The 18,606-nt window shown below is 33.7% G+C and overlaps 1 protein-coding gene across 2 annotated transcripts; it reads left to right on the top strand.

Moving 5' to 3' along the window:
- The first annotated feature begins 4,903 nt into the window (after positions 1-4,903).
- Slf (C-type lectin domain-containing protein slf) lies at positions 4,904-18,469 on the top strand. 2 transcript variants are annotated; one of them, XM_076304169.1, is made up of 4 exons: positions 4,904-4,996; positions 7,014-7,149; positions 16,569-16,748; positions 17,834-18,469. In XM_076304169.1, the coding sequence occupies exons 2-4, from the start codon at positions 7,014-7,016 to the stop codon at positions 18,214-18,216; spliced, it is 699 nt and encodes a 232-aa protein (XP_076160284.1). In that variant the 5' UTR covers positions 4,904-4,996; the 3' UTR covers positions 18,217-18,469. The 2 variants fall into 2 exon arrangements, with proteins under 2 accessions (XP_076160284.1, XP_076160285.1); XM_076304170.1 differs by having other exon boundaries at positions 4,921-4,986.
- Positions 18,470-18,606: the final 137 nt, after the last annotated feature.

The raw sequence follows: 18,606 nt of genomic DNA on the forward strand, positions 1-18,606 counted from the left end.
AGTGCGTCTTTCCATCGCGAAATATATGCCTTTTTACCCCTCGCCTTGCTACTTAAGTTTTGGTAACGCGTGTCATAATCAACAACAAGGTGAGTCACAACTCACTGTCTTCGTGAATGGTAAATTTTCTTTTCAAAGTTATTATACAAGAGTTCCTTTCTAATAGTTTGAAGAAAATGTATTTCAACCCACGAATGTGGACAAGATTCACTCATGGTTCTTATGTTTGGCCCGTTATGTTTCTTTACCACGAGTCATCAGATTAGCCCTCGTTTCTAAACAACGATTGAATTAGACAAGCATCGACAGTCTTATAATAAGTACACCCCTGATCGTTGTTATTTTGATTGAATAATTATGAAATTGAATTAAGTTAACGATTTAATAATCACAGTAATAATTACGTTGAGAACGTGTTCATTCTTTTTAAAATTACTCACATCAGATCAAATAAATTTCGTTAGACAATCACTGCTGCATCTTTGATAAATCGTTATTTTTTGTTGCGCTCCACATAGCTGGTCAAACTGATATCATGCCTCGAATAATGATCTATTTTAGGCAATGGTTTTCAAACATTTTGGAAGATGGTCTCCTTCGTCTTTTAATTGCTGTACTCGAGTATACTCGAGCTTGTGGACATCATTGTTCTAGATGCTCATGTTAACACTAGAACTACCAAAGGGATCAATTTGATTTGTTTGAAACTTCTTTTTAAAATTACTCAATTATTAACGGTAAGTTTGCCTACAATATTCGTGAACAATTATCAAAATAGACAATTAATGGTACTCGTGAATTAATTTGCTCTTTCCTCATCTAATATCCAGTGTTAACTCTTTCCATGAAAAATATAAATAAATATATATATTGAATACAAAAAATTAGAAAAACATATTAATAAAATCATCAATATTTTTAATCAAATAATTAAATTTGACTTAGTATGGATGAGTCATACATAGTGTACATATTTGCGTTTACACTAGAACTACCAAAGGGGTCAATTTCTGTTGCTCGAAACTTCTTTTTAAAATTATTCAATTATTAACGGTGTCTTTGCCTACAATAATTAGTAATTATTTTTTCAGTGGAAAACTGAGTCGATGCAAACATGCATTATCGCATACTGTAGGATTAAAATGACAAAAACGAAACATGTGTGTAAATTTACTTTTTTCTGAATGAGTTGATAAAAAATCATGGAAAAACAGTGTAATTGAAACGTTCATTTGTTTTCTACGATAGAAAACAAAGTTGGACTGAATTACGAGCTGCAGCGCAGCTGACATTGACTACCATCTTGTTCGCCTCGGTATCTTTGATTACCATGGTGAAAGTTAACGACGAGGTGCATCCTCAAGGTCACCCACGAAGAAGCTCCAAGTCGCAAACAGGCGACGCGACGTTCCTTTCTGAAATTTGGATGTCATCGTTCGGGGCCGAGAGCAACTCTTTCACTTTATATTCCTTCGGATGACGAGACGCTCACGAAATTATGGACATTTGGTACGTTATGTTATGTAACGCATCGCATCTATAAAATTTTTAATCCGTTCTTTTACTCAGCGAATATCCACGGACGTAAAATATTTCGTTAATTATACAGTAGAAAATACCTCAAACGTTTAATCATTTAATTGAAATACGCTAATCAATGATAATTGAAACGGATTACTTTACGTTCATTTTGCTACTTTGATATTTCACTTGTCTCGAATCTTTCGTATCGTTGTACCAATTCTATTCATTCGTATTTGTGAACATTTGCGATTGTAGTTTTAATAATGTTCACTTTTACAAATATACCTTCAAAGAAGGGATGTTTAATTAAAATTGTACGATGATCCAACGTTTATTATTTATATCGTTGTAGCAACTTGAAGGATCTTTAATGTATGTAAGTACCTATACAAGTACTGCAAAGGAAACATAGGAATGTAAATTTTGTTAATAGTGTAAAGTCAATGTTTTAAGGAACTTGAACTGTTAAGAATACAAGGATACATTTGTAAAATTTAAATCGAATATATCTCTCTCAAATTAAAATGGAAATACAATCTGAGGCTGCGTTACGCAACGACTATAACCACGCAAAGGATTACGTGCTCATATTAATATTTATGTACACTCGTGATTCAATTAGCTTTATCGTTTTAAAAATTAATTTTAATGCGCTTCGGTGAATGAAGTAGGTAGTTTTTTCTGTAAAGAAACTTTAACAGCGATACAATATTCCTAGTAGAATTAAAATAAAATTTCATATACATATACAGAAATACATACATATATCGTATTTATTACAATTGAATAATAATAATAAATAATAATAAATCAACGTAAAATTCTCATTTACTTCCAATTAGTGAGTAAAGAAAATTGTGATATTGTCGAATTTTTCTTTTACGATTAAACAGAATTAATAATTTTATAAAATATTAATATTTTGTCGTATATTAATTGTAAATACATTTTACTGCATTTTAAAATTCATTCTGCTATCGTTACAAAGTATTTATTACATCCCATGTGAAACACGAAAATTTAACATTTCAATAAAATATGAAGTTTTACGTACCGTTTACACAAACCTGTACATTTGCTCTTATCGAAACTATAAATTATTCATTGCTTCCTACATTTTCAACAGTCTCGAGTATCCACGGTACAAATTGCATCACAGAATCGTCTTGAGTAAAACAAAAAAAAAAACAAACGCTTTTTTCATACTTAACAGTACAATTGGAAGATGGGGAAAGTTCGTGGATAATACATACCATGTTTAGCAAGCGTAACCTGTGACATAGTGTACATATTTGCATTTACGAGTAGAAATACGTTTATGTGAAAATGCTTTGGAATGCAGAGAAAATACTAATTGATCTAAATCTCAATTTATCGAAGCAACGAAAGTAACAGGGAAACCCAGTCAAATTAATATTATAATATATTTCAACTACTTTAAATTCTTTTTCAAAATGAATTTATCAAAAATGAATCTTATTATTGAATAATGTTTTTCCTACACTGGTGGAAGGATCTGCATGTTATTGTAAATTAATAACTCTATGTATTTACTTATTGTCACCTTGACGGTATGTAAATAATAAAATAGAGTTAGAAAAAAAGAATTATTGAGAGAACATTCCAAGGCTCGGTACAAGTGAAAATCTAATGAAGCAAGATCCTGGAAGTATAGTGAAAGACGTAATAGGTATCAATTAAATTGCAATAATTTTATAACATCGTTAAAAAGATATGTAACCTAGTATTATCATAGTGAAAGGCGATCCTTTTCCTCGTCTTCGATGATGATTGTGTTCCTTTCATTGTCGCCTTTAATCGAGTAAAAAGTATTATAACAATAAAATCATTCGTAGATTTAACGTAGAAAGGAAAAATAAATTGATGTAACTGTTATGTAAAACTTTTGTTGAAATCTCGTTAAAGATCCTACAAAATTAAATTTAACTAATTTTAATTTAACACATAATGATAAACTTAACATTTTTTAGGTGGTCATCGATAACTAAATAACATTATCTTTATCGTTATTACTGTGACTTAATTATTAGGACCCGAACAGAATGGGTCGAAACGTCGAGAATTTGTACAGCTGAATAATAACATTCAAGATTAGAAATTCCTCGAAGCCAAAGCAACCGCAGAAATTGCAAGTAGCATTAACATTAGGTTACTAATAAATTCTCTGTTGTTTTCTCCTTCGATAGAAAGTAATACATGTTGGATTAATCTTATGGTTTCGAGAAAGATAATATTATAAATGTTGTCCTTACGGTATAAAGAAATTGTAACCTTCGAGTATCCTAACTTAGATCCTTTGAGTATTAAGGTTAAAGCGCTCATGCACGTGTCGTGTGCGGGTTAATGGCCTAACAAGTTCGTCGAATGTCTACTTTGTATAGTGTACTTATATTTAAAGTAGCTCTTGAAGTATAGGTAACTTGATTTGTTTATGTGGTAATTTAAACAAATCGTGTAATTGAACCTAGAAAATGATATAAAAAATACAATTTACTTGCATACTACCTGCTTCACGAATTTTATTAATTGAAAATTCAATCGCAAGTGTTGCTGGTAATTTTCAAGGTAATTTAAAAAATTCAATTTCAATTTTATATTCAGTGGTTGCTATTGCACAAAGTACACAACGTTGGAGAAGTGAAAATACAGGAATCTTTTAAGGCGACAACAAATTTTCAAACCTATTTAAAAAGAGTACACAGAGAGGGGAACTCGATAATTTTATTCGATATGAAAACTAAAATTTTTAAAGGACACAATTTTGAAAAGGTAAACACATCCTTTTCTATATTTCAGAGCATTGTTTCTAAACCTTCTTGTAAACTATCCCATCGTTGAGGAAAGTTTGCACCAGTATATTGTAAATATACTGATTTTTGCGTGCCTTGGACGATTGTAGAAAATAAAACACATATTTTACAACATAGGTATTAATTTAGTTTTCAATCGTAGAACGTTATGGTAGATAAGAGGCTCGTATGGTGTAGTTACCAATGTTACAAAAGCATTGCAAAATTTTCAAAAAATCTCTACCGATATTTGGTCTTTGAAAGGTTTGTAATTTTTCGAAATTACAGCTCATTGGATCAATGACGATAGACACGAAAGTGGACCATGGAAAGTAAAAATTTGGTAAATTTATTTCATTGTCCTTTGCAATAAAACGCAAGGCGCGTTTGGAATACGTGCGAGAAAATTAGGATTGTAACCGTCCAATTATTAGACTAATTATGACTAAGGTCGCGCGAAGAAGAGTCTTGGATGGGTTCTTGTAACTCAGAGTGGGATGCGCTTACCACCTGGTGGGGACTATTTCTATATAATAGACGGCAAAGGTGCTCGTCTCTTCATATTCTATCAGTGACCACGTTTCTTTAACTGTCGAACTCTTCGTTCAACTCATAATTTATTAAGACAAAAAAAAACAAACACGAAAGACAGGTGAGATAAGGTGAGTGCTGAGAAAGAGAACGTGGTGCGCGTCGCTGCTTTGCTTCCTTCTATTCGATTTCGAAAATTCTCACATATGTGAACGGAATACTATTTGTCGCGTGCTGACTGCCGGATTTTAGAGAGAGTGTTTCTCGATGTGCAAATTTCTCGACGAGCGTTCCGGTTAAAAGTGATTTTCGCTTCTGCACGACGAAACACCAGGTCGAGTAACCGTTAGTTCTCGCGAAAGTAGGACCTCTTTCGGAGCAAGACGTTGGAAAAATAAAAAAAATATTCAATACTATCGATAATCTAGTTCTCCTTTCGCTGAAACGCGAACAAAAACTGTCCGAATATTCTTTGCACGGTAAATATAAATATCTGGGAGAAAAATTTCCCTCTCTCGAGATCAGAACGTGTAGAAAATTATTTGGACAGAAAAGATTTGGTCGATTCTGGTTGCAATGTTGTCTTTAGACTACCAAGAAAGTTCATTAATCAGAAACACTCCACGATCAATTTTTATTCGAAATGAAGGACTGCTATTTGACACTCGTTAAAATCAATAAAAGATAATCGATTAAATTAGTTATGTTTCTACCGTCACGATATTCTTCGTCTGTAGCATCGTGAACTTTTTTATTTACATTGTGCAATATATTATAAAAATTTAAAATTTACCGAAAGTTTTGAATAAAATTTTGATGGAATAATTGTATAATTGTCAAACTCTTTGTCGAAGAACCGTATAATTCGTAAAGTTTTCCATACTGTTTAAATAAGGTACATCCGGAAGTTACAAGCTTATTTTTTTTTAAAGTTTCCGGAGCACCAAGTTTAGTTTTCTTATATAATAAGATTTCTATCTCGAACGTTGCTTTATTTTCAATAGAAAAAAGGTTCACACCGAACTATATAAGGAGACATTACGTCTTTAGTTCGACCATAGAAAAGTCGTGTTCGTTTATGGGATTACATCGCGATGTGAAAAGTACAAATGCTATGAAACTTCTTTATATATCGACGCTCCCTAAAGAGAAACTCTTGTTGATTTAAGGAAACTAAATGTATACTCAGAGTCACGATTTTATCTTCGCGAAAGTCTAACTAGTTTTTAATGTACATTTGGTACACACAGTGTATAAATAATGATATAAATTCATCGATTCGTGACACACTATTTTTTAAATGAAAATTGATTTTCTGTTGTAAGATTGTCATATTCAAAAGCAAAAGTAATAAAAGATACAGCCCTAACAAGCACGATTTACTTTTTCATAAATGTTTCGAGCGCAGTTTTAGGTCCTTTTTTATATGATCTACAAGAACAGATTAACATATGAAAAAGTATTTACATAAACAAAAAGAATTTTTCAATATATTACGGATTAACAACTACATCTATTATGTCATTGATAAAAGTGATCTATTGGTAAAATTTGACAACGACATATTTTACACAAATTTTAGGATAAAATTATATTTGCTTTTTGTTGATCATACCCAAATCGAAATGGTACCAACAGTGTGGCTACATGTGCACTTGTGAAATTATTTCGTGCCTGAAAAATTGTCTAGAAATTTATCGAAACAATACAATATAATAAATAAAACAAAAGTTGATACATTATTAATGTAGACAAATTGAAATAAAATAGTAAAAGATGTGCATATATGGTCCCATCTTTTCAATACCATTATTTCAAAGGATTACTATTTTTTTTAACCAGAAAGCTGTACATATACTAGTTTGTAAAACCAATTTGATAATAGACCGAAAAAGTTTGGGATTCACTGTTCTAGTGGATACGTGAAAAGCAAGACGTTTGTTTCGTTAATGAGATTAATAAAATAATTTCCATTTGAGGAACACGATTTAAAAGAAATTCAATTATTTTTAAACAATAATTTTTAAAAATAATTTTAGACTATACGATTTTTAAAGAAATTTAAGAAAAGAAATAGAAATCAGTGAAATCGACATTTTTATGGATAATTTTGTTAAGTTTTCAACCAAAAAAAAATTCACATTTCAGATGATCTTGGTGCCGCTGGCCGTGGTACTTTTCGCGGCGTTGGTGTGCGCCGAACCAGCAATAAATGAAATTCGGCCACAAAGCAACAGACCAGGAAGATTCCTCTCCCTTCCCATACCACAGAAATGTGCAAACCGTACGTAAACTCTTCATTCTGAGGTTTCAACATTTTACAATGTAAACAGCATACTCTGAGCATCTTCGAAGTCAATTTTCTCGTGAACGAAGATTTGTACGAAATCATTTTGTTCCACACTATTTGTAGTTACGCTATTTAGATGCAAAAATTATTTTATCTCTTCTTGATATGCATGCAACGTTTATGGTTTAATCTACACGAATAAACATGGTACCGCTGCCATTGGTTTTATCGAAAACTTATACTGAACAAAAAAAATTTCAAAATTTCTAACTACTTTTGTTATTTTCATTTTTTCTGTAAAAGCAATAATAAGTGGGATATCGTACATCTTCTGGTTGGCCTGTCGCATCTTACTATTTCATTTACATAGAGTTTCGATTTATTTTCGCACGTAGAATCACCATTCGTAAGGCTGCATCGTTTATTGAGGGGAATTCTTGTCCTTTATTGAGGTAATAGACTGGTCGAGTCGTGGAATGTTTGAATAATGGAGATTCCACTGTACCGTAAAATGAATCCAGCTATATGTACCATCTACTGATAATATTGTCAATATTCAAATTTCAAACATCGATTCTGAACTCGATATTATAAAAATGGCGACCCAATAATAATAAGAAAGTTTTTATTACACAATAGGAAAAATATAGATTGTCTACTTTCCCCACCATGTCTATGAGTTAAAATAAGTAAAAATTGTTGTACAAATCTTGGATAATAATTTCTTGGATAAAGTAAAATAAATCTTGGATAAAGTTTCTTTGCTGCAACTTCATATCGGCACCATCTAGTGGTAAAGACACGAAATAATCGAGTAACGAAAAGTACACATAACGAAAATTAACACCTGACATTTCGTTTCATTTTTGTTTTACTACATTTAGGTACCTCGTGTATATAATGTAGCAATCCATAATTTTTCTTCGTACTTACACTTTTATAAAAGAAGATTCATCTTACGTTTATTGAAAAGGTTACTATCATAAGTAAGATAATTCCTTTTCTTAGTCTTATTATTCAATTTCAAATTAACTAACGTCAAAAGAAAGGTACGATTCAGAGAACCGGCTGCTTCAATAGTATCTTTACACGCCGCCACGAAGATACTTACAACGAATTAATTTGTTCCTAATCGAAAGTTAAACGTAAAATATTAAATCCCTTAAAGTTGGAGCTACAATTGTATGTCAATTGTTCTGTTTTAATTTACACAAAAATGAGTACCAAGTACGAAATATGATATAAAAAATCTTAAGCGGTACAATTTTGACAACTCCTTCAAAGAGGGCGCGCGAGTGTCGTCGTATAAAAGACCAAAATGACGAGGCCCGGAGAAGTTGGTTCGTGCACGTTCCTGTGAGCCCGGGACATTTGGATGCTCCGGCACGTTCACCGGGTGACTGAAAGAAATCGAGGTTAAAGCGGCTGATACACGCTAAGAAGGCTCTCTCGCGCAATCTCACGATCGTATGTTTTCAAAGCCGGGCACGTGATACCCAGCTACTCGAGTCTTGTGCAAGCACGCACCCGACTATTCACTTCTGATGGTGGTATCGTGCTGACTGCCACGGCGTTTTCTTGTTAACAGGTCGCCGTGGTGACGGAGAATGCAAAAGTAGCGTCTCGTCGTTTGCATTTGATGCACTTTCTCGCGGCTAGAATCGGTAAAACTGAAATCCCCGTCACGGTTCTCGCAACCATGCTGCGGTAATTAACGAGGACACGTAACGAAACGGAATTAAGGGAACAATGCACTCCAAATATTGTACGTTTGATATTAATATCGATGTTTAAAACGTTAACCGTTTCACCGTTGAGTTGTAGATAGGCTGAATCAATTTCACAATTTATTTCTACTACTTATGCTTAGAAATACTTGCATATATACTAGTATATATAAAATTTAACTAAAGAAACGAAAGGCCTCCCAGAATTGATTACAGAGGGAAAGAAGTTAATGTACCTGGTATTTTCCTTAACTCGAGCATCTTGAAGCAATATTGTACTCACTGGGTAAAAGTTCAATGTGAACTGTTTTTGTTACATAGGTAATTTTATAAAAAAACACACAAGGATGGAATATTTAATAGTGTACTTTTGAATGCTTCCCAATTTATTAAACTTGGAAGAACTGAGCTACCGCTAGGTACGTTAAGGATTAGGAGGGTGCTCTTCCATAATTACCTTTCAAAAATGAGCTTTGAGAACAAATATTTTACGAGTAGATAACGATAGTCGAATTTTTAATTTTATAATGTTCATTTGTAATCGCTTCAGCCATTTTTCAGTGGCGTGGTAGCTAACATCTAGACGAAAGTACATCGCGCTTTCATCTCGGTTACTATCGATTCTGTCGAAAATTGATGACAACAGAGACATTTCTAGATTTAATTTTCAACAACTATTGTCACGTATACGTTTTCCTTTCCAGACAATAAATCTGCAATGTTACGTAGCTTATATCTTACATACAGTTACCTTACAGAGACATTCCATATTTCATCGCGATCCCTCCAGCCATTTTTCCGTGACTCGGTAACAAACGGTTAACTGCGACTGAATTTTATTTATGTAAATGTAGAGTCGCCTGCTTCTCGTTTCTGTTCATTACGTGACATCCCGTATGTCAAAACGATTTCGAAGAAAATTACGCAAACATTCGCAAAATGTCAAGACAACAGTCATCGAGTATGAAATAATAGAAGATGGAATAAAGTGTCGATGTAAGAATTTGATTAAAACACAGAGTGGTGAGGAGAATTTCAAAATGGTCGCATTACCACGGTATTTAATCACGTGAGAGGTAGGAATAGGCCGTGGGACTGAATCACCTTTGCCGCAGTGGTGCAACATAATGATGTTCGGATACAACCACAATCTCCTTACATCCTAATGATTGCACGCTTGCCCTCCTGGAATGTTCGATCATCTGACGGCCAGTCATAGTTGCATCCACTTAGTAACGTACAATTGGTAACAATGAGAAACTCGAGTCACTGGTAGAGACGATGAAATCATCGAAAGCAAAAAGCTTTCTTAACCAATCTCTTGGCAACAGACACGGGCAAAATTATTTCTGGACAAAATTTCGAATAACGAATGGTAGATGACAAAATGATTTTTCCGTTATTAATAAATATACCAGCAACGAATACCCGATCAAACTTATCCCCCGCCTTTAAACTTGACCACCAATCGAGTATCTTACTTGTTTCTAATAATAGGAAAAAATGTCACGAGAAAGTATTATTCGTTCAAAAGGGGAAAATATTGCGACGAGAAAAACTATTTTTCAAGGTCATATTTTTCGAGATTTCAAGGTCGTTGATATTCTTTTAAGACATTACATTTTTCATTCTCGAGACTTAATGGTCGAGGTGAAGATCGATCTAACGATCAGTGGCATGACCTTTATGTAACTTTCGATACAGAGGCTGCATCTCGTTTGCACGCGTTCTATAGGTATGAATGTAATTAATCAAATAACGACGAGAGATTAGAAAAGAAAATTAATTTTTACAAACACTCAAAACGAGATCCAATTTCGATGCATTTTTGTAGACGATCACATGTTGTAATAAAAACAATATTATTACTACTAGTCTGTCTACTATTATTATTCAGAATCGGAAATAAATTTAATCATTATTTAGACAAATCTCTGATTAACCTTTCCAATGTTGAATTAAGGAGTGATATGAAAAGCTTTTACGCTGAATTAATTTACAATTAATTATTAATAACTGTGCCTGTAGATACAAGTGAAAGTTGAATTAAAAAGTAATAAATCTTGTGAAAGTGTTTATAACAGCCGAAAAGTTTATATACTTAGTGCTTTATTTAACTCGAACATCTAAAATAGTATTGTTACTTCCGTTAACGTATACACGTTAACTATAGGTAATTAAAGAGTTAAGAGGAATGTGTTACTATGGCGTAAGTAGAATGTGAATCTTATAGCCAGACATTATTCTGACTCAATCCACTCGCAAGAAAGGCCTTTTTTTCTCCATGGAATAGTTTTGTCGAAATACCACATTTTTATAGTTAAAGAGTTTCTTAATATCTTTGTACTGATTTAATTCGATAAACAGTCTAACGAGTCAATTCTCTCGGTGCTATAATTTCAAAGCTTAGCAGACACACAGTGCCTGAAAGTTCATAGTAGAGTATATTAACACTTTGTTAACCGTTGTCACGTATTCGTGATCTCATTCTTTCAAGCACTACATTACCACCCACTCGACTTATTAAATTTGTTTAGCTTTCATTATTTCTCGCTATTTTATTTACTTTATTTAACGTCATTTGTGGTCCAAAATAGAATGTCTAAAAATCAGTTATCGATGATGATAAGTACATATGTACTATATATATATGTACTAGGTGAAAGTACATATATATATATATATATATATATATATATATATATATATATATATATCCGCCTTAAAAGATTCAGAGAGTATCTACTTAGGTCAAATTTAAACACAAGTTGTTGGAAAATTAATGAAAATTTTCTACTTTATTAAAGTGTTCTAGATACCGTTTAAATGTACGATCAAACGCTTACTGTAATTACTATTTCGCGTGTGGCTAACTAGCGATTCGCTATTCTTCTCTCTTATTTTTTCAACTTCCGGAGAAACTCTAAATTCTAAAAATAAATAAACTCCGAGCACGAGGTTTATAGAAGAAAAGTTTGTATACATTTCCTTTAAGTAAAAATTACGTTATTTTTGTTGATTTTGATTCGTTGAATTTTTCAGTTTTTGAACTTAAAAAATTAAAACGTGACTATATTTTGCAAGCCTTGAATAATATTAGATCACGCAAGAATCTAAAGATATTTCCGTTGTGCAATTTATACCGAATCTTAAAACCTCGGATTGTTTGCACAACAAGTGACGTGTAACATAAAGCGTGCATTGGTACAACTAGGAATTAAAAGTTGGTTTGTCGGATATTCTTGGTGCCTTAAACACTTTTTATCAGGATTGTGCAACCTTCGAGAAGACCTCGTCTAACAAATTGCCGTTAAAGTACCTTATGACAGCGTGGCTGAACAATCAGCTGTCGCAACATGGTCTTCGTAAGGTTGTCCGACTGACAACTTTACAAAAGGCCGATGTTCCGTCGCCACGGAAATGTCAAGAATTGTTGCGAAACAAAATAACGCCGCTCCTGTGAGATAATTCCCTTGTTGCTCGTTATACGCGTGTATAACTGCCAGTCTTTAACGATAGTATACTTCGATCTCTCGGTTGAAAACACTTGATCCCACTTTCCATCGAGATTCGAATTCGACACGTTCACTTTTCGATACACTAGTAAAGACGACTCGATCAATTTCTACTTCAATTTATCCAGGTATTACCGTTTCAATCACTGGACAAGATTAATTACAATTAGGGTTATCACCTTTTGAACAGTGTAAGATAAGTTTCGTCGTTATGGTTATCATTCTCTCAAAAAGTTCATCCGTTTGAAGGAAAATGTATAACGGTTAATAGTGTGATAGGTGTACGGTTTCTGTAAAGTAGACTCGGTTTAGTTAATTTCATCTATTTTGAATAGAAGAATGGAACGCTTAAAAACTAATGTAGAAAGCACTTAATGTTCAAGAACAAACTACACGTTTATTAAGTCAATAAACTAGAACGGTAATTCTTATAGTTTATATTTCACTAAGGTGTGAATATTTATACATTTACATCCATATTTATATACCAGAAAAACAAAGAAACTACAAGAAGTAACCATCACGAATGTATCAGAATATATTACCAGAGAGAGATACTGTTTTATAAATAAATTCATTGTAACGTTGCATTATTGTTCATTACCATCTGGTGTTCAACAATATTATTCCAGATGGTCGAGTTAAAGAAAACGCTACATTTGTTACTTCTCTATTGAATTTTCTCACACATTGTTCTTAAAAATATTTACAAATATGATTATTAAATTGCGAAATTAATTCAGCAGCAAGGTTTTTCCTACAATTTGATTAATTCAACAATGGAAATTATCGTTATACGAATGTATCGGAATGCAGTAAATCAGTCAAATTGTTATCGTAGCAGCGTCAAACGCATCGTAGTAAATTCTTAAAAGAGAAACCGTTATAGGCTTCGAAGCAAGAGGATTGCACATACGATTAAGGCAATTATCGTAAGAAGTTCCTTGACACCATCGTGTGATGTGCAAGCGTCTCTAAAGGCGCTCATAAATGTTTAATGAACGGTGATATAACGATCGTAAATTGCGCGTGTAAGAGAGAACGAGGCAGACTGTGGTTCTTTTCCCAACAGACGTCCGAGACACGCGAGAGTATGGTTGCTGCATGGAAACAGATAAAAGACGCGTTACGAATGTAACGGGCGATATAACACGAAAAAGTCACAAGTAATAAGAGTTAGTCATCGTGATTGAGAAACAATCGAGCGAAATAACCTACGGTAGCTGTTTCTTCAACGGTTCAACAGTTTCTTCACGGTGATGTTACGGACCTAACTCAGACCTAACCCAGAGCTAAACCCATTCGACCGAAATAACGAGCTATTGTCCGTTTAACTGAAAGACCAAGTGAATATAAGCAGAAGATGGTTTCGCGTGATCGAAATTATCATTGGTTGGTTGTGTCGACACATAGTTCTACTTAGGGATATACTTACGCAGGAAACATCCAAGTGATCATCTTCCACCATAACGCATGTTACACGAACTGTACAGATGCTAACTATTGAGAAATCATCTACGTGTTCAGAATTACACCACCGCGAAATTGACTTCGTAATAATTATACTTACAAGTGTGTGAAAAAATTGTACACAATTGGTCACAGAAATCCAACAATTCGTATATATGAATAATACTCTAATGAAATAATTAAAAGACCAATTCGTTTAGTACGATAAAGTTTCGAAAGTGAAAAGAGTATAAATATCGGTTAATTTCGAATGGAAAAAGAAACAAATTAGTTGGTCGGTAATTAACGATGCAAAAGCAATCGGATAGATAAGGGCGATTGTTTGTTCTAATCGGTTATAAGTAACAGAAAACATCATCGTTCGCGAGAAATAAAAAGGAAGGAAACGCGGATTGCAGAAGGCGGAAGTGGTTTCTCAAATATTATGATGCACACAATGGTAATGATCGCTAAAGATATCGTAATTGTTCCTGCGTTCATTGTTGCGGACATCTATTGTACAACTCGACGCAGGAAATTTACCGCAGAATAGAAGAGAAATGCCCGTACAATTACGGTTCTATTCCTACTCGCATATTCACACGGTGGTCTCCACTCGAAATTGTGCATCGTTGTTGTCCTGCAATATTTCGCGGTACAAAAGGGGAATCGCCTAAAATTATGGCTTGAAAAATGTCTATCGCTTACGACGAAACAACCAAACTGTCCGAGCAAGAAATTCTTCTATCGGAATAAATAAACATTACAGTTAGCGGATCATTTCCTTCAAGGTTCTATTTGTCGAGAAAGTTTCTTGTTTTTTAAACGGAACAAATTCCAGTGTGTGAAATTATACCTGGTGCGTATCACAGGAGAACCTGTGGACGAGGAAAAAGAAGTATAATTTAAAAAAATTGATCATACATATGGTATAAAAAAATCAGTCCGGAAAACATACTATGGAATTTGAAATAATTCTTTGTAAAAGTAGCTGGAGTCAGTCGTTTTAACCATTTGGTAAATCTAAATGAGTGTTAGAAACATAATATCCACGTCTGAGGGGACCTGCCATAACTCCGGGTGTAAATTTTTCAATTGCTACGACAATGAAGCAACATCTGGAAGCTTTGTTCCGTAATCAATCGATTCATAAACCTCTCGAGAAGACGTTACTCGATGATAGCCTGTGTCAGATTTCATCCAACTTGGACTTTGAAAGATCCCGACACGTTCAATTGCGCAATGACATTCACCATGAGATTTTATTTTCCGTGATATGCCAGAAGGGGCGACGAGCAATTTACTCGTTTCTTTGTAATTTTTCTCCTCGTTAGAGTATGCGTAATTAACCGAAGTCAGGTTGTGCCCGCGAATACTGATCGTTCGTCCCCTTTGCAACATTACAAGCAACGAAACGCGTAATAAATACATAATTACGCACGTGTCTACAACTTCGCCATTAATACACCATTTGAAATAATAGGCTTAGGTGTAATCAATTTTAATAGACGATACCTCGTGTTACACAAGCGAACACGCATGCTATTACACTCTGTTATGAAAAATTAACTGGAAATTCGACCTCCGTCGAGCATTTAACCCCTTTGGTGCTACGAGTGCTTGTAAATATACAATTTGTTAGTACAATTCGTACACAGTGGTCACTTACGAGCGATGGATTTCACAATTAAAGAATACTAAAAATAATCAAAGCGGATATAACCCTCAGATACGAAATGATTGCACTTCCGATTAGACTCAAGTTGACAAATTAACAATAAAAAAAGCTATAAAGAAAACTAGTAAAAATTAAGTAATCTTTCGTTGGTGATAACAGTGTGCAAATTGCACACGTACGTTAGGATTATTGAATAATTTGGTAATGACTGATCGATTAATAATTATGACGAACATGGTTATTGTTATTGATCAATTATATTTCACAACTCTGGTGGTTGGCAAAGCACCGAACGAAAAAATAACATTTTGAATACGTGACAAATGTTGGTAATCGCTGATTACCAATTAATATAAGTAACAATAGGATTTCCACGAATGATGTGTGTTAAACTTTGAGATCTTAGCGCCAGAATGGTTAAATCGTTTCAGTGTTTGCAGAATTTTAGAAACTTGTTTAAAAATAATGACAATTCGACAATAAAATCAACGTCAGATAGGCGAATAACTATAAATAGAGAAACGACGTTGACGTTAACAACGACAGATAGAGAAATAACTATAAATAGAAACTTCGATCGCGCTTCAAACAATATACGTTATTTATAACAAAAGGTAGAGAGTGTTCTGTAAAACCGTTCAATACGAGCAGTCCTTACGTAATTGTAGAGATAAATTCTCATAATAGAGACACGCGCCGTAAATCGTCGACGAGAGGCATTCCTGCATAAATATCGTGAAAAAAGTGTAAAACCGTTGACATTTAAGCACACGATAATCGTATACCTCCGTTTACAAATTCACCTCTTGGTCACGCACGTCGTGAAGATAATTGAATCATTAGAAGGAATTTTCATCTTCTCGCGAAACGTTCGTTAATAATCCTCGTTATTAACGTACCAAAAATGTCACTAAAAGCATCAAGATAACAATTTTGATCCAATGAATTTAGTCCTTAAAAACGGTTTCCAAAGTTTTAATGCGATATGAAAAAAAAAAGAAATTCGGAGGAACAAAAATTAATTTTCGTTCGTTTTATTTATAGGGCCAAAAGAATTCAACTACAGGGGCCACAACTACTTCTACAGTGGACACATTCCAGCTCACGCCAATCAGAGGGTGGATTGGTTAGATGCTAGAAATATTTGTAGAGAATACTGTATGGATCTCGTGTCAATAGAAACTCAAGACGAAAACAACTTGATCTACAGACTCATTCAACAAAGTAAGTAGCTGATATTTCCCAAGCACTATTTCACGGAAAGGAATATTTTGATTTAATATCTACGAAAAATGGTCTTATGTTGATCACCATTTATTGCTACTTGCTAGAAATTTAACGATTATTCTTTACACAGTAGCATCTTTTTTAAATAGTCGTCTGATGAGAAAATAATGTCGTGATACGATTCGAGCAATAGCAAAATATCGGTTACACATTTTCTCACGTTGTGACGAAATACCGTGGCTAGAGACACGACGTTATAAATCGCTGCCAACGTAGTTGAAGTATCGCTTCGTGTCGACGAATCGTTTGTTACGAAATATCTTAACTATCTGCCTGGCGAGAATGAAAGTTACGTTAAGTATAATAAATTGCTCACGATGCTGGCTGCTTCTGTACCTTCACTGATGGGATGGTTTCGATAGTTGTAAAACTTTCTAAGACAATTACGACAGGGATAAGTAAATATCTGTTCAGCGATGGAAATAATATAGAATCGATATTATCGATGTTAGAAATTAGAACACTATTCCATGCCAGATCATTTTAATTCCATGAATACCAAGTAGGATATTAACAGCTTTGTGTTTTATGCCTATACAAAAATATTGATGATTCAAATAAATTACAATTAAAAATAGTCCAAATGAAGACGTATTTAGACGTATTCAGGCTTCATTATTATATTAGGTTGTTCGGAAAGTCATTTAGTTTTCCAAAATGGAGAATATATAATTTAATAAAATGTTTGTACCCTCTAAAAAATTGTGTTTCATTTTCACTAAAAAAAACGAAATGACTTTCCGAACAATTCGATATAATGTAAAAATCTATCGCTATACTTCTCATTGGTCAATATGAACGTGACTCGATCAGAACTTGAAATAAAGTGTTGATTCCTGAAACGAAAACACGAGCATCCCCGGTTAACTGAAATCCGATTTCAGTTATCCGGAGAATAACTTTAAAGTTAATATTAAAATAAAACTTGTTTCTTCGAGTGTTCTTAACTTTATAGTAGAAATATTCTATTAGTTAAGAAAGAAAAGTATTACGTCAGTATCAACAAATTATATTTTTCACAGACGATGTTCCCTACATTTGGACATCCGGACGTCTCTGTGACTTCAAGGGCTGTGAAAACCGTCGTGACCTCGAACCGAAATCCCTCTACGGATGGTTCTGGTCGGCCAATAGAAAGAAGATGGCGCCAACAAACCAAGTTCCCGAAGGCTGGAACTTCAATCCGTGGTCGCAAACTGGACACAAGAAAGTTAAACAACCGGACAATGCTGAATTTGATATAAATGGCACTAACGAATCTTGTTTGTCCGTACTTAACAATGTTTACAAAGACGGAATTAGCTGGCACGACGTGGCATGTTATCATCAGAAACCTTTCGTATGCGAAGATTCTGAAGAACTTTTGAGTTATGTGGCCAGCACCAATTCTGGTCTCCGCCTCTAAAGGCATCGTGAATAAAAACAATCTGCGTCATTAGCACCTGCCCTATTCGTCCTTGTTGCGGCTTTGGCGAGACACGAGCCAAAAAATGAAAATAAAACGTTTATTAAAAATTGCCTTTATAAAAGCAACTATTTAAGTACAAATTGGCTTTTTATTACTTTTAAGATTTTTTATTTTGTACTAATATACTTGAATTCTGCGAGTAAGAAATAATAGTAATGATAATAAATGTATATCTTAATTGTTTAAAGCATTTAATATTTTATTAATTTTGAAGAGAGCAAATTTATACATTAAATCCATAAGAAAAGAGAATATATACTTTAAAGTAAACTTATTATATTTATTTATATTTAAAGATTTGACACAACAAAGGATTCATAATGAAAA

This window comes from Ptiloglossa arizonensis, chromosome 2 (genome assembly GCF_051014685.1).
Source record: "Ptiloglossa arizonensis isolate GNS036 chromosome 2, iyPtiAriz1_principal, whole genome shotgun sequence".
Taxonomy (NCBI): Eukaryota; Metazoa; Arthropoda; class Insecta; order Hymenoptera; family Colletidae; genus Ptiloglossa; species Ptiloglossa arizonensis.

Excerpts from the sequence above, each read along its gene's own strand:
- Slf (XM_076304169.1), top strand. The coding sequence starts at position 7,014 with ATGATCTTGGTGCCGCTGGCCGTGGTACTTTTCGCGGCGTTGGTGTGC. Across the intron at positions 7,150-16,568 it reads ACCACAGAAATGTGCAAACC|GGCCAAAAGAATTCAACTAC; the intron begins GTACGTAAACTC and ends TTTTATTTATAG. Across the intron at positions 16,749-17,833 it reads CTACAGACTCATTCAACAAA|ACGATGTTCCCTACATTTGG; the intron begins GTAAGTAGCTGA and ends TATTTTTCACAG.